This window comes from Martes martes (genome assembly GCF_963455335.1).
Source record: "Martes martes genome assembly, chromosome: 4".
NCBI lineage: Eukaryota > Metazoa > Chordata > Mammalia > Carnivora > Mustelidae > Martes > Martes martes.
Window position 1 is genome coordinate 129,028,179 of NC_137891.1, and position 21,506 is coordinate 129,049,684.

At 34.8% G+C, this 21,506-nt stretch overlaps 1 protein-coding gene across 1 annotated transcript; it reads left to right on the plus strand.

Moving 5' to 3' along the window:
* Nucleotides 1-228: 228 nt before the first annotated feature.
* On the plus strand, nt 229-19,206 carry ASB17 (ankyrin repeat and SOCS box containing 17; the record flags this gene model as incomplete). Its single annotated transcript, XM_080802128.1, has 3 exons — nt 229-629; nt 17,203-17,482; nt 19,000-19,206. 3 exons carry the CDS (start codon nt 229-231, stop codon nt 19,204-19,206), a joined length of 888 nt encoding a protein of 295 aa, XP_080658254.1.
* Nucleotides 19,207-21,506: the final 2,300 nt, after the last annotated feature.

Sequence of the window (21,506 nt, forward strand, 5' to 3'; positions counted from 1 at the left end):
CACATACAAGATCCCAAATTTCTGGCCTATGTTGATGACAGATCACCATCTATTGTGATGTCAGCCAGTACTTTATGGTAATATTTCTTATGATATTTTTTCTGGCTACAGTTTAAGGGGCACTTCCTGTCTACGGAGTAAAGCCTATCACATTATCAAAATATGTAACTGAAGGATTACAGTATGATTGCCTGTGATTTTATTTCTATATTGTTGCCATAAATAGCAATGAGTAAATCTTCTAAATTATGCCGTAAGACTTCTTGTCCAAGAAGCAATATATTCTGCAATCTCATTGACAAAATTGTTAAACGACCATCCTTGCAGTTTTTGGGTCAGTGGGGATATCACTGTTATGAACCTAGGATTTACAGAACCCTGGCAAAAATTCTGAGGTATGTCGATTTGGATGGGTTTGACATACTACTCTCAGATTATATTGCATTTGTGGAAAAATCAGGATACCGTTTTGAACTAAATTTTAATCTTGAATTTACTGAAATATGTGTGAATACAATTCTGTACTGGGTTTTTGCCAGAAAAGGTAACCCTGACTTTGTGGAACTGCTTCTCAAGAAGACAAAGGACTATGTTCAAGACAGAAGTTGTAACCTGGCACTGATATGGAGGTAATAATCTCATGTTTTCACCATAAAAGGAGAAATTTTCTCCTTAGGAGATTATTTTACTTCTTTTTTTCTAAAATGAATATGCATAGTGGATATATATGGATAAGGAATCCTGACTTGATTGCTCATTCATTTGTTTGCTCCTTCATTCCTTCATTATTGATTCAATAATTCCCCCTCTACACACATTATTATGTACCAATAAATTTCTAGAGGTTCTGTGCTATATAAAGTTTACACGTTAGTGCTCAAGGTAATGGCATGTTCAACAACTTAGATTTCTCTAACTAGACAAAGACACTATTTTGGGTAATACTGTGATCTCTTCTTCTTGAGCATACCGATAACATATATATATGTATATATAACATGACTTTCAAAGTATAATTCAGAATATACACATATATTCACTTAGAAATAGTTATTAAACATAATAATTCCCTTTCGTATGTTAAACATTGATAAATTTAACTCCAAATTCTTCAAGAGTGTGCACAATGAAGTCAAATACCTGATTAAGTCTGTCCTAGAACAAAATTTTCACGTACTCTGAAATGTCAAGCTAGCTAATGAATACTACTGAGGATCTTTTGGATTAAATATTCAATGTACTCTTTGGAAACTCCATAATATAGATTCTAAAGTTACTTAGTTTGCAGTATCTCTAACTCACTCTATGGTATTGGATAATAGTTTGATTAGAACCAATGTGCATTTATTTGTTCACTCATTCAACAAATTATTTATATACCACCTTACTATGTATAAGGCACTATACTAGCTAAGCACAATGACAGGAGCAAGAATGCAGTAAAAAACAAGACAGATAAGATCAGTTAAAGTCTAAACCAATTTAGATTCTGCCTGAAGCAGCTGTTCTCTTGATTGTGTATCACTGTGATATCGGAGAACCACTAGATTGCTTTGCTTAATGATCACCCAAGTACACGAACTAATAGCTGCAGTCTGGAATATCAGTAAATAAAACCCTCAAATAACACCTTTTGGTTGTCTTAAGGACCATTATATCTGTAACTTTTGCAAAGAGCAGCAGGTTCTAGTGTCACTAGCTGGGCTAAGTAATGCCTATGTGTGTCCCTGGCAGGCCCAAGGAAAAGAAAAATGGAGTAAAACAGAGGAAGAGAAGATACATTTTTAAAACTTTTAAATGGGAAGCAAAAGGGGAAAACTGAAAGGAGTGGAAGGAAAACGAAATGAAGAGAAACACACAGTGGGATATGAGACAGTGCCATTAACAACTATCTTAAGTGACAGTTTTAAAAATCAAGAAATCTTGACTTAGATACATCCACACAGTAAAATACATTACTATCCAATTCTATGGACCACAACATCATCTGAATCTTTCAGAATCATGGAATCTTACTTAGATTCAGATAGGATCTATGAATTCATTAGCAAACTTCCACCCTGGGCAGCATTTCTATGTTGAACATCTCTGTCTGATGCTAATATGGTCTCTACTTGAATAATTCTAGTGGTAGTTACCTATTTTGTGAGGTAAACCATTCCTTTGCCCAGGGATCCTTCTGTTTCCCAGCTATGCCTGTTCCATTTCCTTCAAAGATTTTACCCAGTCCCGTGACTTTAAATATTATGTGTATGCCAATGACCCCAGTCTCTCTCTCCAGCCCTGACCTTTCCTCTGAGCTCCGGATTCCTTCTATATAAAGTTGTCTACTCAACATCTCCACAAGGCATCTCAAACTTAACAGAAATAAAACAGAATATTAATCTAACTCACTCTCTCCCTGTCAAACTGCTCCTTCCCCTGAATTCCCTACCTGACTAATGGTCCCTTTTGTTCTATCCTTCACTCAAGACAGAAATCCAGGATTTATTCTTGATTCATCTCTTTCTTTCATCAACATATTAGCAAGTCCTTTTGACTTTGTCTCTAAAACACACCCCAATTACACTTTTCTTTCCTCCATTTTTAACCTAGATGAAGCCACATTCATCTCTTACCTGTACAACTGCTATAGACTATAAAGAGTCTTTCATCTTCCACTCTTCCCTCTCAACCCCGATAATCTATTCGTGACTCAGAAGCCTGAACAACCTTATAAAAATGTGAAATATGTTATATCACCCAGGCTTAACATCCTCCAAATCTTTCCCACTACAAGTGAAATAAAATTCAAACTCAATACCCGTTTTTTTAAAAGTCCTACATAATCTGGTCTCTCACTATATCAACCAAATCCAATCTCATGTCATTCTTCCCCTTAAACACTATATTCCAGCCACCCAGACCTTTCTGTTTCTTGAATATCTTCAATTTCATTCCTGCCTGATGGTCCTGTAATGACGATTACCTACAAGCAAAATAAGTCAGACTGAGAAAGATAAATAACATATGATTTCATTCACATGTAGAATCTCAAGAGCAAAGCAAATGAATAAATAGAGAAAAAGCAGAAACAGACCCATAAACACAGAGAAAAAACTGATGGATGCAGAGGGAAGGGGGTTAAGGGGATGGGTAAAATGAGTGAAGGGGAATGGGAGATAGAAGCCTCCAGTTATGGAATGAATAAGTCACAGGAATAAAAGGCACAGGGTAGGGAATATAGTTAATGATACTGTAACAGCATTGTATGGTGACAGATGGTAGCTATACTTGTCAGCACGGCATAGTGTATAAACTTGTCGAGTCATTGGGTGGTACACCTGAAACTAATGAAACATTGTGTGCCAACTATACTCAAAGTTTTAAAACTAAAATTAAGAAATAATAAAATAATAATAACTGGTCTCTCTACCTAGAAATCTCTTCACTCAGATCTTCCTATAACTAGTTCCTTTTTATAAGGTGGAATACAGTATAAGTGTCATCTCTTCAAAGAGGCCTTCTCTGGTCTCATCTAAAGAAGCCACTCATTCATTACTGTCACACTATTTTAATTCTCTGCACAGCATCGATCACTATATGTTCATTTGCTGCTGTTGTTTTCTTTTTTTTCATTGATTTGTTTGCTCACTATCCATTGTCATTAAAAGTAAGGTCCATGAAGGGAAAAACCCTGATTACTTCCTCAACATTGAACCCTCAGTGTCTAGAACTATATAGATACATTGCAAGAGTTCAATCAAGATTTTGTTGAAATAGAAAGTGGATTTTTATGTAGCTTTATTAGATTCTTCTTATTCATCATGCACAGAAATCTGTCTCCATTTCTCCAATTCTGCACCCTGAGCTACAGAGAACAAAGTCAATTTATTTTCTCTCCTACATGAAAACCTCTCAAATATTTGAACACAGCTATTATGTCCCCATAATGAATACCTTACGTTTCCTATTATCTGCTGTTCTTTATTCTTACAGCAGCAGCATCTTTTGGTCACCATCTCCAGGATACACTCCAACATGATAATTTCGCCATTATAATAATGAAGTGTGTAAATAGGTCCCTGGAGGAGAGGAGATAGAACTCACGAGGGAAAGGAACTTAAGTTTGTTCATTTTTACAACAAAACTGCAATAATAATCTAAATGCCACTGTATGACAGACCATAAGTGGTTAAAGAGAGATGATACCATTCAGCTAAAATAACAATAATCATTTACTAAGCACTTTCTTAAGTGCCAAACACTGTGTTATTTTGGGGGAATACAAAGCCAAATAGCCATATTTCCTGATTTTGGAAAGTCCACAGACTAGTAAGTGAACCATAAAAATTATATATACTATATAAATGCAAAATTAGAAGCATGTGCAGGTAGAACAGAGAAAGAAGTTAACACTATTGGAAAGGAGCAGACACCTAAGAAAGCTCTCAGAACAGAAGATGTCTTAAATTGATTTTTAAAAGATGAAATGAAGTTTTCTCTTCCTTTAGCTCTTGAAGTAATCTAGGCAGAGGCAGATGACTAAAACCAAAGGAGATACAAACAACATGTTGCATCCAGTGATTATCAGAATTGTCTATAACAATAATTGTCTAGATAATTCTGCAATTGCTAAAAAGTAAGATAGGAAATTGGGTAATAGTTAAAGATGAAGCCTAGAAGTGAAATCTTGAAATACTTAATACTTGAAATGCCATGCTAAGCAATTTAAAATTTATACCATAAGTGATGCCTAACCAGTGAAAGTCAGATTTGTAGTATGAAAAGATTCATCAGCTCCCATTTGAAGATTACACTGGAAAGGGAGGCTGGGACTAGAAGCAAGGAGACCAGTCAGTAGACTGCTCAAACACTCCAGGTACATTAGCAACTCCAGAACTTCCACAGAAAAAGGGTTATGGAAAAAATTTTATTGAAAAGAGGTAGGTGACTGGAGAAGTTGCTTGAAACTGAATTTGCATACTAGGCACTCTTTGTGTATATCTATAATAGTTTTCCATGTATATCTATAATAGTTTTAAGAGAAAGAACTAATTCTTCTCTGTCACCATCTTCTCCTACTCTGACTATTCTTTGATAGCACAACTGTTCAGGTAAGACATAATGAGAACTTAAACTAAATAGCAGGGTGCCTGGATGACTCAGAGGGTTAAGCCTCTGCCTTTGGCTCAGGTCATGGTCTCAGGGTCTTGGAATTGAGCCCCGCATGGGGCTCTCTGCTCAGCAGGAAGCCTGCTTCCTCCTCTCTCTCTGCCTGTCTCTGCCTACTTGTGATCTCTGTCAAATAAATAAATAAAAATCTTTAAAAAAAAACCTAAATAACAATAGGAGAAGGAAGAGATATTATTAAATAGAATAACAAAACAGTGAGTGATTAGAAGCAGACCATCAGAGAAAGAGTTAATTTCGAATTTCTAAATTTTAAGACTGATTGATAGTTATATTAGTTTCCTCTTGTTGTAACAAATTGCCACAAACTTAGTGGCTTGAAATGATACAGATGTATTATTTTTTAGTTCTGGAAGTCAGAAGTCCAAAATGAAGCTACTGGGCTAAAATCAAGAGGTCAGCAGGCCTAGTTCTTTCTAGAGCCTGTATGGGAGAATGGGTTTCCTTACCAGCTTCTGGAGGCTTCTTGCATTCCTTGTTTCATGACCTCTTCCTCATCTTCAAAGCCAGCATTGTAGATTCATAGCTCCTTCACTGACCCTGATTCTATTTTTCTCTGACACATCATATAAGGGTCCTTGTGATTATACTGGGTTCACCTGCATAATCTCCCATCTCAAGATCATTACCTTTATTAATTACATCTGCAAAATCACTTTTGCTAATTTGAGAGGCCATTATCCAGCCTACCACAATGGTCATGCCACAAATCTATCAACATTATAACGAAGGACCTAAAAATTCAGTTTGGGACATAAGAGTTTACATGGCCTAAGGGATATCCATGTACAGTAGATACCTAGATAGCATCATCCTTGATGTGTCTTTCTCTTACATTCGCATCTTATCTGTCAGGATATCTGTTGTTTCTACCTTCAAACAATATACAGAATCCGACCATCTCTACTGTTATTGCCTTGTACTAAGTAATTTTCTTCCGCCTATCACATAACAAATTCTCAACAGAAGTAAGATCACACTGCTTTTCTGTTCAAAATCTCCAATGGCTCCTCCATTCCATTTAGAGTAAAAGATGGAAGTCTTTTCAGTGATCTGCATGGATCTACATGATGTGGCATCCCATTATCTTTGTCCTTGTTTCCTGCTGGTCCTCACCCTTTTCACTCTTTCAGCCACAATGGCTACCTCACTCTTCTCTTTCACCACTCCAGGGACACTCCTGCCTTAGGATCCTTAAATATCTAAATAGTTAACTTCTTCATCTCCTTCTTCTTTACTCAAATGTCACCTTTCAGTAATGTCCTCTCCTATAATCCTATTTAAAATTGGAAAATGCCCTCATATACACCCCTAGCATTTCCAAACTTCTTATACTGCTCTACTTTTTCTTTTTTCTTAGCAAATCTTCTAACATATTATAAAATTTGCTTTTTTTTCCCCTATTTTCATTCTGTGCTGTTTTACCTTGCTAAAATTTGAACAGCCATCTTTGTTATGTTCATTCACATATCTCAAGCTCCTAAAACAGAGCTTGGTATACAGTATGCATTCAATAAATATTTGTTGAATAAATTAATAGACAGTAATGGAAGTTATGGTCATGGATGAAATTGCCTGAGAACAATAAGTCAAAAGAAAATTAGTCAAAAGGCCAAATCTTCTTTACTTAGATGTTAAGGGCAGAGAAAGAGAAACCAGTAAAAGATGGTTGAAAAGGAACAGCCAAAGAGGTAGGTGGATAACAGAGAAAATAGCCTTACTAAGTTAGCATAAAACATGGTTCCAAGAAAGTCAACTGTCTTAAATATCAGAAATAAAATTATAGAGAAGCATCCCTTAAATTTGGTGGTTAAAAATTAAAAGGGGAGTAGAAAAATAGAAATAATTAGTATAGCTACAAAACTGAATCATTCTCTTCATGTCTATATGGAAATATTATGCCCCATTTCATAAGCATATATGACAGGTTTTCAGATACAGAGGGTTCAGTTCATTAACTTCACATTTAAAAACTAATTCTTGCTGTGCTTGCCTTACTCCATCCATTTAAGTACCATTATAATTAACTGTCAGTACAGATTAAGCAAATTTTGGTTTACAGTAACATGCTCTTTAAACATGAGGATTAATCATGTCATTTGGGTACAGATTAGACTTTTAAATCTCATTTTAAGCCTATTTGACTTTTAGTTATGTTTTTCAACATTTTTGGTCCAAAATTACTTCTAAAGGTAGTATCAATCTTAATATTTTAAAATCAACTAATACCCCCAAATCTTACCAAGGACCATTTGTGGTATCTTTGTCCCCCAAGTCTCCTGAATGCCTATACTTAACAATATTCTTAGTCAAATATCTTAAGAGTGAACAAGATCAGAGGTGGTTCAAGACAGTAGTATAGAAGAATCCTGAACTCACCTCCTCCAATGCACACAACAAATCTGTATCTATATATGCAACAATTCCCCCTTAAAAAAAACCCCAAATTAGCTGAACAGATCATCCAGAGCAAAATATTAAAAGACTGGTGTCCCTGGGTGGCTCAGTTGGTTAAGTACCCAACTCTTGATTTTGGCTCAGGTTATGATCTCCAAGTTGTGAGATCAGAGCCCTGAACTGGGCTCCAGGCTGGGCCTGGATCCTGCTTATGATTCTCTCCCTCCCTCATCCTCTGCCTTTCTCCAGCCCCACTCAAAAAAACAAATTAAAAAAAAAATTAACAAACCACATTAAATGGGTAGGGGAAGCAAAGACATGGTCTTGCCAAAAACCACACCCCTGGCACACCAGCCCACAAACAGAAGGAGTCGAGAGTGATCTCACAAATACAGAGCTTCTCGCTGAGAAGCAAGGGTTTTGTACCCACATCAGCCACTCCAACCCTTGGGACCTGCACTGGAGAGATAAGGCCCCAAAACACCTGGCTTTAAAACCAACAGGACTTACATTCAGAAAAAAATAGTGCTATAGGAAATGGAGATCCACTCTTAGAGGATTTGCAAGCAAACACGTTCACTTTGGGACCAAGTACAAAAGCAGCAGATTGAAAAGTGTTTAGACCATATATGAAAGAGAATCATTGCTAACCTTAAGGTATCTGCTGGAGGGACAGATCCTTTTGAGACTTTCCAGTAACAAGGCACCAGTGGACATCTTTTCAGCATTCTCCCTCTACTTTGCTAGTGCTGGCATGATACGTACCATCTTTGCACTACCCCTCCACCTTAATGCCTACAAGAAACTTACTTCATATGTAAGGATACACACAGACTGAAAGTAAAGTGATAGAAAAAGATGCTTCATGCAAATGGGAACTCCCTCCTCCTGAAAAGCTATAGTAGTTACACTTACACCAGATAAAACAGACTTTAAAATAAAGACTGTGGGGTGCCTGGGTGGCTCAGTGGGTTAAGCTTCTGCCTTCGGCTCAGGTCATGGCCTCACATCCTGGGATCGAGCCCCACATTGGGCTCCTTGCTCAGCAGAGAGCCTGCTTCTCCCTCTCTCTCCCTCTCCCTCTGTCTGCCTCTATGCTTACTTGTAATCTCTATCTCTCTGTCAAATAAATAAATAAAATCTTAAAAAATAATAAAGACTGTAATAAAAGACAAAAAATGGGCACTATATAAAAATAAAAGAGTCAATACAATAATAAGATATAACATTTGTAAATATTTATGCACCCAACATAGAGGCATCTAAATATATAAAGCAAGTATTAACAGACCTAAAGGGAGAAATTGACAACAATAAAACAATAGAAAGGGGCTTTAATATACTACTTACATCAATGGATTAATACTTCAGGCAGAAAATCAGTAAGAAAATATTAACCTTAGCTGATACATTAGACCAGATGGACTTAATATATATAATATGTGGACCACTACATATAAAAACAGTGAAGTATTCATTCTTCTCAAGTGCACCCTGAATATTCTCCAGGATAGATTATATGTTAGACCACAAAACAACTCACAATAAATCTAAGACTGAAATCATATCAACTATCTTTTCCAAACACAATAGTATGACACTAGAAATGAATAAGAATAATACTGGAAAATTACAAATGCCTGGGTGGCTCAGTTGGTTAAGTGTCTGCCTTTGGCTCAGGTCATGATCCCAGGGGTTGGGGATAGAGCCTCCCATCAGGCCCCCTGCTCAGCCAGGAGTCTGCTTCTCCCTCCACCCCTTCCCCTGCTTGTGCTCTCTCTTCCTCTCAATTAAATAAATAAATAAATAAAATCTTTAAAACAAACAAACAAAAGAAACTACACTGAAAGGAGCTAGAAAAACAAATGAAGCTCGGTTAGTAGAAAGAATGAAATAAAATCAGAGCAGAAATAAATGAAATACAAACAAAAGATCAAATAGAAGAGATCAATGAGATTAAGAACTGATTCTCTGAAAAGATAAAACTAACAAGCCTTTAGCCAGACTCATCAAGAAAGAGTCCAAATAAAATCAGAAATGAAAGAAAAATTACAACTGATACCAAAAAAAAAAAAAAAGATCATTAGAGACAATTATAAACCATTATACACCAAAAATCCAACAACCTAAAAGAAATAAGTTCCCAGAAACATAAAATCCTCCAAGACTGACCTGTGAGGAAATACAAAGTCTGAATAAACCAATTACTAGTAAAGAGATTGAATCAGTAATCAAAAACTCTCCAGCAGGGGCACCTGGGTGGCTCAGTGGGTTAAAGCCTCTGCCTTCAGCTCAGGTCATGATCCCAGGGTCCTGGAATCGAGCCCCGCATCGGACTCTCTGCTCAGCGGGAAGCCTGCTTCCCTTCCTCTCTCTCTCTGCCTGCCTCTCTGCCTACTTGTGATCTCTGTCTGTCAAATAAATAAATAAAAATCTTTATTAAAAAAAAAACAAACAAACAACTCTCCAACAAACAAAAGTCCAGGCCCAGACAGCTTCACTGGTGGGTTTTACCAAATCTTAAATCTTTAACAAATCTTAAATACTTAAATCTTCAAGAAGATTTAATACCCATACTTCTCAAACCCTTCCAAAAACTGAAAAGGAGGGAACATTTCCAAACTCATTTTATAAGGCCAGAATTACCTTAATGGCAAACCCAGATGTGGACACTGCAAAAAATAAGTAAAATAAAATTACAGGTTAATATCCTAGATGAACATGTATGCAAAAATCCTCAACAAAGTATTAGGAAGCCAAATTCAGCAATACATCAAAAGGATCATACACCATGATAGGATTTATTACAGGGATGTAAGGATGGTTTAATACCTGCAAATCAATCAACATAATATACTACATTTAAAAAATGAAGGATAAAAGTTATATGATCATTTTAATAAAGATAATGTATTTGACAAAATTTAACATCCATTTATGATAAAAACCATCAATTGAAGGGTATAGATGGAAGGTACCTCAACATCAAAAATACTATGTATGACAAACACACAACTAACAATATAGCCACTACTTTAACATCAGGAACACAAGGATGCCCACTCTCGCCACTTTTATTCAACATAGTATTAGAAGTCTTAGACATAGCAATTAGTCAAATAAAATATAAATTGAAATAAATTAAAAAATAAAATAAAATACATCCAAATTGGAAAGGAAAAAGGAAAACTGTCACTATATATAGATGACATTATTTTATATATAGAAAGTTCTAAAGACTCCACCAAAATAGTTAAATAAATTCAGGAAAGTTGCAGTGTAAAAAAATCAATATACAAAAATCTGTTGTGTTTTTATATACTAACAATGAACTATTGGCAAAATAAATGAAGAAAACAATCTCATTTATAACTGCACCAAAAAGAATAAAATACCTAGAAATAAATTTAACCAAGGGGGGTGATAGGTCTGTACTCTGAAAACTATAAGACACTGATGAAAGAAATTGAAGAAGACACAAATGGAAAGATATTTTGTGCTCATGGACTAAAAGAATCATTTTTTTACTTTTTTAAATTTAATTTTAAAAATTTTTAATAAACATATAATTTATTTTTATCCCCAGGGTTACAGGTCTGTGAATCACCAGGTTTACACATTTCACAGCACTCATCATAGCACACACCCTCCCCGATGTCCATATCCCAACTACCCTCTCCCGTCCCCCCTCCCCCCAGCAACCCTCAGTCTGTTTTTTGAGATTAAGTCTTTCATGGTTTGTCTCCCTCCCGATCCCATCTTCTTTCATTTTTTCTTTTCCTACCCCCCCAGATCCCTCACTTTGCATCTCCACTTCCTCATATCAGGGAGATCATATGATAGTTGTCTTTCTCTGAGAATCATCATTTTTTCAATAATTTAAAAAAAATTTTTTTATAAACATATAATGTATTATTAGCCCCCATGGTACAGGTCTGTGAATCGCCAGGTTTACACACTTCACAGCACTCACCATAGCACATATCCTCCCCAATGTCCATAACCCCACCACCTTCTTCCTTCCCCCCTCCCCCCAGCAACCCTCAATTTGTTTTGTGAGATTAAGAGTCTCTTACGGTTTGTCTCCCTCCTGATCCTATCTTGTTTCATTTATTCTTTTCCTACCCCTCAAACCCCCCATGTTGCATCTCCACTTCCTCATATCAGGGAGATCATATAGAGTTGTCTTTCTCTGATTGACTTATTTCCCTAAGCATAATGCCCTCTAGTTCCATCCACGTCATTGCAAATGACAAGATTTCATTTCTTTTGATGGCTGCATAGCATTCCATTGTATGTATATATATACCTCTTCTTTATCCATTCATCTGTTGATGGACATCTAGGTTCTTTCCATAGTTTGGCTATTGTGGACATTGCTGCTATAAACATTCGGGTGCACGTGCCCCTTTGGATCACTCCGTTTGTATCTTTAGGGTAAATACCCAGTAGTGCAATTGCTAGGTCATAGGGTAGCTCTATTTTCAACTTTTTGAGGAACCTCCATGCTGTTTTCCAGAGTGGTTGCACCAGTTTGCATTCCCACCAACAGTGTAGGAGGGTTCTCCTTTCTCCACATCCTCGCCAGCATAAAAGAATCATTATTAAAATGTTGATATCACCCAAAGCAATCTACAGACTCAATGCAATCTCTATCAAAATTTGAATGGCATTTTCCACAGAATTAGAACAATCCTAAAATTTGTGCTGAAACAGAAAAGATCTTGAATAACGAAAGAAGTCTTGACAAAGAAGAACAAAGCTGGAGGCATCACGCTCCCAGATTTAAAACTATATTTAAAAGATAGTAATCACAACAGTATGACATAAAAATAGACACACAGATCAATGGAACAAAATTGAGAGCCCAGAAATAAACTCATGCATATATGGTTAATTAGTATTATTTTTTAAAAAGACAAGAATATACAATGGAGAAAGGACAGTCTCTTCAATAAGTGATGTTGGGAAAACTGGTCAGATGCAAAAGAATGAAACTAGACCACTATCTTATACCACACACAAAAATTAACTCAAGATTGATTAAAGACGTGAATGCAAGACAGAAACCATGAAACTCCTAGAAGAAAACATAGGCAGTAAGCTCCCTGACATTGTTCTTGGCAGTATTTTTTGGATCTGATTCCAAAGAAATGCAACAAAAGCAAAAATAAACTAAAAAGCTTCTGCACAGTGAAGGAAACCATCAACAGAATGAAAAGGCAAGGTACTGAATGGGAAAAAGAATATTTGCAAATGATATATCTAATAAGGGGCTAATACCCAAAATACATATAAAGAACTCATCAGTTCAATAAAAACATCCTATTAAAAAATGGGCAGAGGATCTGAATGGATATTTTTCAAAAGATCTCTAGATGGCTAACAGGCATGTAAAAAGATGTTTCAAGGGGTGCCCTGGATGGCTTGTTTGTGAGTTCAAGCCCCACATTGGACTCCATGCCCAGCATGAAATCTACTTAAACAATTAATTAAAAATTAAAAATTTAGAAAAGGGGACACTTAGGTGGCTCTGTTGGTTAAGCATTCAATACTTGATTTTGGTTCAGGTCATGATCTCAGGGTTGTGAGATAGAGCCCTACATCAGGCTCCATGCTGGGCATGGAGCCTGCTTAAGATACTCTCATCCTCTTCCTTTGCCCCTTCCCCCTCTATACTCTCTCTCTAAAAAAAAATTAATAAAATAAAATAACTAATAAATAAATAAAATAAAAGAAAAGATGCTCAACATCGGTAATCAGGGAAATGCAAATCAAAACCACGAGATATCATTTCACATCTGTCAGGATGGCTGTTATAAAAAAGACAAAAAATAGGGACGCCAGCGTGGCTCAGTGGGTTAAGCCTCTGCCTTCAGCTCAGGTTGTGATCTCAGGGTCCTGGCATTAAGCCCTGCATCGGGCTCTCTGCTCAGCTGGGAGCCTGCTTCCCCTCTCTCTCTGCCTACTTGTGATCTCTCTCTCTCTCTGTCAAATAAATAAACAAAATCTTAAAAAAAAAAAGACAAAAAATAACAAGTTGTGTCAAGGGTATAAAGAAAAGGAAACCCCTTATGCAATATTGGTGAGAATGTAAATTGGTACAGCCACGATGGAAAACAATATGGAATTTCTTTGAAAGATTAAAAACAGAACTGCCATATGATCCAGCAATTCTGAGTACTTATCTGAAAAAAAAATAATGTTAATACAAAAAATACATGCATCCCACTGTTCACTACAGCATTATCTACAATCGTCAACATATGGAAACAACCTAATGTCCAGCAATGGAAGAATGGATAAAGAAGATGTGATTTTATATACATACACACAATGTATATACATATTTCAGACATGAAAAAAGAATGAAGCTCTGCCATTTGTGACAACATGGAATGATCTTGAGAGTATTATGCTAAGTGAAGTAAGTCACAGAAGGACAAATAACATGGTTTCACTTACATATGGAATCTAAAAAACAAAACAAACAAAAAACTCATAGACACAGAGAAAAGATGGTTGCCAGAGTGAAGGTGGGTTGAGGCTAAGTCAAATGGGTAAGAGGGGTCAAGAAGTACAAACTTCCAGCTGTAAAACAAATAACTCATAGTAATGTAATTTACAGCATGATTACTATAGTCAGTAATATTTTATTGCATGTTTGAAAGGCACTGAGAGTAGATCTTGAAAGTTCTCAACACAAGAAAAATTTTTTTTCTTTTTATGAGGACAGATGGTAATTAGACTTATATTAACCACTTCACAATGTATATAAATATTGAATTATCATGTTGCAGACCTGAAACTAATATAATGTTATATCAGTTATACTTCAATAAAAAGACATATCTGATTAAAAAAAAGAATGAGCAAGATGAATAAATTAGATTGTCTTTGAAAAATTTAAATGATTGCACTTCACTAACAGTCTTGTTAGGTCCAAAAGCCACAAAATAAATTTAATTATGTATATATATATATTTTTCTGGAAATAGTAAAAAAAATCAACAAATACTTGAGTGTCTTCTCTGGGCTAAGCATTATTCCAGGCATTTAGGGATATAATAGTAGGTTAAACACATGAAAATTGTTGTCCTTGTGGAGCTTAAGTTTTTTTTTAAAGCATGTTTGGAGCTTAAATTTTTATTGCACATATTGCTCACCCATTTATTTTGAAGATAAGAAAATGAAAGATTAGAGACTTTAAGTTGTCCAAAATGGTATGGGCTTACTAGAGCAATGTACACAGTACCATGAGAAAAGAAAGATCAGGTCAAAAGCAGTCTTTTATTGGAATCTTATATGATGAGCAAGACTTGCCAGAACTGAAAAGGGAGGGAAAGGACATATACAAATCAAAAACTGTGAAAAAGTTGGAAGCAATGGTGGTTTGGGAAAGTGAATACCAATAAGCAGGACAGGGAATGCAGAAGGAGAAGCAGTTTAGGAGTTCAATTTGGGATATATATTGGAAGTATGTATGAAAAAGATGAGATGTCTGGGGAAATACTGATCTGGAGATTATTCCAACAGAGAATGTGTATATTTATATACAGAATTTAGAAAGATATAAATAGTAACGCTGGCAGAGTTACAACAAAAACTAAACTTCTTAATTTCTAAGATGCTACTCTTCACTACACCACACTATTTTTTTTTAATCACAAAATCTTGGCATTTCAACACTCAATGAAGCTTTGGAGATAAACTAGTTGGTCTAAGGATTTCAAACTGTTCTCTTTGGAGCTTCTGACAAGGGAATCACTACAGGGGGGGGTTTTAGGACTTCTAAATACAGTTCAACAGAGAACATATCTAATACAAAACATTCTTTTTATATAGGTAGTTCAACAATCCTCTGATGTTGCTATATGCTTGTAAATGAGACATTACTTCTAACTTTTTTATTGATAAAAACCTACTAACTCTTCAAATCTTAGCCCCAAGATAATCTCTGAACAATGGTTATTCCAGGTAGAGTTAAGTGCTTCTCTTCAGTGCTTCTACAGTCACCAAGCATGTTTCTATCATAGCAATTATAATTTTGTACTGTATCATTGAATTATTTGTCCATTTCATTTACTAGACTATAATAAGCATCTTGATATAAAGGACTGTATCCTTCATCTCTCTGTATCTAGTATTCAGTACACTCTGTGCAAGCAAGTGTTCAATTAATTAATTAATCAGCAAATGAAAACATAAGTGCATAAAGAAACTAAGACTCAAAGAAGCTGACTAACCCAACATCATAGAGCTAGTTAGGAAAAACCAAACCTCGAATCTAGAACCCCTAAATCTCCATTGTTTGTAGCATTGTAGCATTGTAGCAATGTAGCACATTGTACTGTGTTGCCTCCCTCATTAATTAAATATATGAAATCTTAAAATTCCTCTTTTTGAATAATGCTCTCCTAGTTGTCCAAAACCAGTATTTATAGTTTGTATGATGTTCTACAAAACATATTAGTATTTTATTAGACCAATCAAGAGAATTCCAGAAACAAAGGATTATGAATAAAACTTCACTTTCTTTAGTACTGAAAGACATTTTTATTCGGCCAAATCAAGACTTGATAATATAAAATCCCTGTGGTTGGTTATACCATGTCCTATCTACATATAGAGACCAATTCATTAGCAAACATATCTATTTCAATTGAAAGGACTACATAAAATTAGAAAAAAATAAAATTTTCATTGCTTAAACCTACAAATACTAATTCTAAGTTTATTTAAGTGAAAAAAATAAAATTACGTTAGTTGCACTTATTCCTTTCTCGTCTAATTTCCAAACTCAATTCATGACTGACCAAGAAGAAAACAAATAAAAAGGTATCAAAATGGTCACATAACTATTCTACTAATAAAGTGAAATTAAAAAGAGCCTTTTTACCTTTTCTGTTTTAAATTTTCCAGAGCTACCTCAGTTTTATAATACTGGTTCTGATAACAATAGGATTTCTCCAGTGAGAAACATAATTGTAAAATTATGTTTAGTAGTAAAAGTAAACTGAGAAAGTCAATTACCATATGGTTTTACTTATTTGTGGAACAAAAGGAATAGCATGGGGGACATTAGGAGAAAGGACAAATGAAGCGGGGAGAAATCAGAGTGGAAGATGAATCATGAGAAATTATGGACTCTGGGAAACAAATGAAGGGTTTTAGAAGGGAGACGGGGTGGGGTGATGAGTGAGCCTGATGGGTATTAAGGAGGGCATGGATTGCATGGAGCACTGGGTGTTGTACGCAAATAATGAATCATGTAACACTACATCAAAAACTAATGATGTATTGTATGGTGACTAACATAACACAACAAAAATATTCTGGAAAAAAAAAGTAAAAATAAACTTTCCATACATCTAAATCTTTGTTTTTACAAGTGCAAAGTTTAAATGTGTAATAGGAATTTTCTTATTTTTTTTAACTTTCAGTTTGGTCTAGATTCATAGAATAGAAAACTCATTTTTTAAGACATACATAAAGGTAAAGTTGCATTAAAAGTCATTTAAAACATTTAATATTTAAGATAATACTATTACATCCCCATTACTATTAAGACAAAGTGGTTACCACAATTCTTAATTCTGTATTCAGTGAAGCTTTCATTTGTTTGATTTACAGAACTTTCACACCAGTATACTGTCCAAGTCCACTAAGTGGCATCACACCTCTACTCTATGTAGCTCAGACAAGACAATCTAATATCTTGAAAATACTCCTGCAATATGGAATCTTAGAAAGAGAAAAAAACCCCATCAATATTGTGATAACAATATTGCTCTACCCTTCAAGAGTGAGAATAATGATTGATCATGAATTGGTAGACATCCAGGAAGATGCCAAAACATGTTTAGTGCTATGTTCCAGAGTGCTTTCTGCCATTTCAATTAGGGAAATAGAGGTAAGCAAAATAGTTCTTTGGGTTTGGGCTCAAATATTGAACAATAATTTTAAGATAAAATTGTGAAACAAGATTGAATTTGTTTTTTTATCTATGAATTATATCCAGTGAAAAATTAAAATTCGAGTGTAGGCTTACAAATTAAAATAGGTAAAATCTAAATTATGTTGAACATTAGTCCTTCATTTCATGACTTTGTCTTCTAAATAAATTATTTAAAAAGTTATAGTTTTTTTAGTAGTAATTAAGTAGATGTATGTCATTATTATATTCTAATTACACAGTAGTGTTTATTAGGATTTCTATGTCTTAAGAACATCATAAACGAAAAATTTAACAGAATTCTTTACAGAATATTTGAAAATGAGTTACATTTCTCCTCACAAATATAATCACATGCCAGGAAATAAAAATATAAAGGCTTAAAATATTTGTGCGATTAAAAATATCTATCCCTTGGGGCACCTGGGTGGCTCAGTCAGTTAAGCGTCTGCCTTCGGCTTAGGTCATGATCCCAGAGTCTTGGGATTGAGCCCCGCATCGGGCTCCCTGCTCAGCGGAAGGCCTGCTTCTCCCTCTCACACTCCCCCTGCTTGTGTTCCCTCTCTTGCTGTGTCTCTCTCTGTCAAATAAATAAATAAAATCTTGAATATGTATATATATGTATATATACATATATATATCCCTCAGTTCTGTGAGCAGAGACTATTTCTTATACCCTAGCAATGATCCCAAGCAATGAGCTAAATGCTTGGTGCTAAGGTGCTAAGGCAAATACCAGATATTCTTTGAATAGCTAAATATGGAATAAATAATAAAGTTATATATCATTTAAGCAAAAGTACCATATAGTCTATAGATTACAGGTTCTACTGGAGAAATATCTCTATAATACAGAAATGTCTGTATTCTTTATTCTTAAATCAACTTAATTAACATTTAGCTTCTAGAATCAAATCTTTAAAAGGGTATCGTAACTAAAACTTGAAAATTTATCTTTTCATATAGATAGGTTCCTATCAAGACTTCTCACAGTTTAGCAGTATGAAATTTTGTTCTACAATGTTTGAAATCACCTGGGAGGACTTTTAAGATTTATGTTGTTTGTACCCAACCTCAGACGAATTGAATCAAAATTTCTGGAGTAAAACCTTAGCATTTGTATATTTTAAAGTCCCCTGGATAATTCTGGTATATAGCCAAGTTGACAACACTACTCTGGAAGGAGAAGCTGATAAAACATAAGTGTGTGATCTGTCTAAAATGAAAAACATATACAGATTCGTAGTTGTAAGAAATAATGTTTTTTCCTTAGACATATTTAAAATTTATGTATCACTGTGAGAATAAAAGGGGAATAAAAATATTGCCTCGTTAAAAAGCTTTGTAAAAAATATTATAAGCATTATATAAATTTAAGATCTATTTTCTGAATTTAAATACAAAATAAAAATGCTAATAATTTGGACTAACCAGTGATTAGTATTACAAAATTAAAATATTTCCCCTTTCTTCAGACGCAGCTAAGTTTAGGAAGACGTCCAATTATTTCTAATTGGCTGGACTACATTCCTTCAACAAGATACAAAGATCCATGTGAACTATTACATCTTTGCAGAATAACCATCAGGGCTCAACTATTGACCAACAATATGCTCCCAAATGGAATATTTTCACTTTTAATACCGGTTCGTCTACAGAACTACCTGCATTTAGAAAGTTAATATACATCTTTGTCCTGAGTTAAGGATACTCACCATTGTATGGTTTAGAAGTTAATAAACTATTAACTTCATGAAAATTTTCATTGCATTGGATATTTCATTAGAAAATATAATTTCAGGGGTGCCTGTGTAGCACAGTCATTTAAGTGTCCGAATCTTGGTTTTAGCTCAAGTCTTGATCTCAGGGTCATGAGATTGAGCCCTGCATTGGACTCCACGCTCAGCAGGATTCTGCTTGAGATTCTCTCTCCCTCTCTCTCTGGTCCTCCCCCTCATGCTCACTCCCTAAAATTAATAAGTAAATCTTAAAAAATATATATAATTTCACATGACACCCTAAATGAATCCATTTTAAATCAATATATGACTCTGCCCATTACCTTTCTATACAATGGGACAAATTATGAGATTTTTGTTATATTTGAGATTTACCATTTTACTCTGCTCTTAAAAGTTATTTTGTGTTACAGCATAATTGTTACCTGTGGAAATTTTGGTCATATTGATGTTCTGAAGTTCCTTTTATTTATATGTTCTAAGCTAGGTAAATATTATTTTACATTGTGTATTCCTATTAACAAGTATTTATTGAGTTCTTTTGCAAATAAAATATTGTGCTTGGTGGTGAGGAATAGCCAAGGAAATTAAGATGCAATCCCTTCCCTGAGAAGCCGAAGTCACAAATACAAGGTGAAGAATTAGTCACCTAAAGGGTAGGGGTCAGTAGTAAAAGGACAGAAATGGATAATATTTGGAAATAATTAGCCCCCCAAAACAATATGGAGCTTTAGTGTTTTGGTGTGTGATACTTCTAAATACTAGATCAGTAGTGCTTTTTAAGTTGAGATATAATTGACATATATTACTTTCCAGTGCATAACATGATTCAATATATGTATATATTGCAAGATGATCAGCATAATAAGTCTAGTTAACATCCATCAACATACATAGTTAAAATATTTTTCTTGTGATGAGAACACTTAAAATCTAATTTCAGCCACTTTCAAATATGCAACACTGTATTATTAACTATAGTTACCATGCTGTGCATTACATCCCCAGAACTTATTTATTTTATAACTGGAAATTTGTACCTGTATACTGCCTTTACCCATTTCACCTATGCCTAAACTATATGGATTTTGATACAAAGAAAGCAAAGAATAGTTTTGATCCAACATAACATCAAAATGAAAATATTAATTAAATCTGTATGTTTAGTTGCAAAGAAATTTATTATCTTAAAAAATAAAATTTATTCTACTGCAATCTTTCAGCTCTTTTCGAGTTGTAGGGTACTAGACTTCTCTACATAACAAGGTGGTCAAGCTGCTACAATACACAGAAGAGAACTGGAAGACAATTTTCCACAGGTGTCTCACTTTTCTGTCTGTCTTTTGAGTAGAGGCACTGTCTTATATTTGACTACCTTTTTAAGGATGTTTGTATAATGAACAGCCTTGCAAGACAGAGATAGTGTCTCCCTCTGAGCAGTGGCAAATTTCTTCAGGGTCTAATATAATAAAGCTTATGTCTTCCTCTGAAAGAAAAGTCAAGCAGGTTTGCTAGAAGCTCAATATAATAAAAGGGTCCCCTAGCTTTGCGTTCCTCAGCTATAGTGTAAATCCACTCTGTACATATCTAACTGGACCACTCCATATCTTAGAGGATGGGGATATCTGAAATCAACACAAACATGAAACTCACAATGCATGATGTGCCATTAGCAAGAAAGTCTTTTGTTTCTGACCCAAGAATCTTTTGCCTTCTGATAGCACACATGAAACTGTGGTAAGCTAAACTGCTAGTTTGCAAGTAAGGTAAAAATCCCAGACCCTTCACAGTTTTTTTTTTTTTTTCTCTTAGTTGAGGTATAACTGACATACAACATTATTTTAGTTTCAGATATCCAACATAGTTATTCAATATTTGCATGTATTGCAAAATGATCACCACAATAAGTCTAGTTAATATTCATCACCATACATAGTTACACCTTCACAGTTCTTGACAATAAAATCTGTTTCTCACCTCATCACTGTCTGTTCTAGGATCAATTTTGGTAGATTATGGCACTTAGTAGCCATTTTCACTCTCTACTTGCAATCTGGGGACTATTCAAAATTTTGACAATTTATACGAAATGGGTTTTCATTCTGGTCCTATAGTAAGATAAACAACTGTGTGATTTAAATTTCTAAATAATAGAATGGAAATAGCAAAGCAGCAATATAACTAGATCATTTGCTTTTCTTTTCCTTCCATTTTCATTCCTGTGAGGTAGAAATGCGTTATAG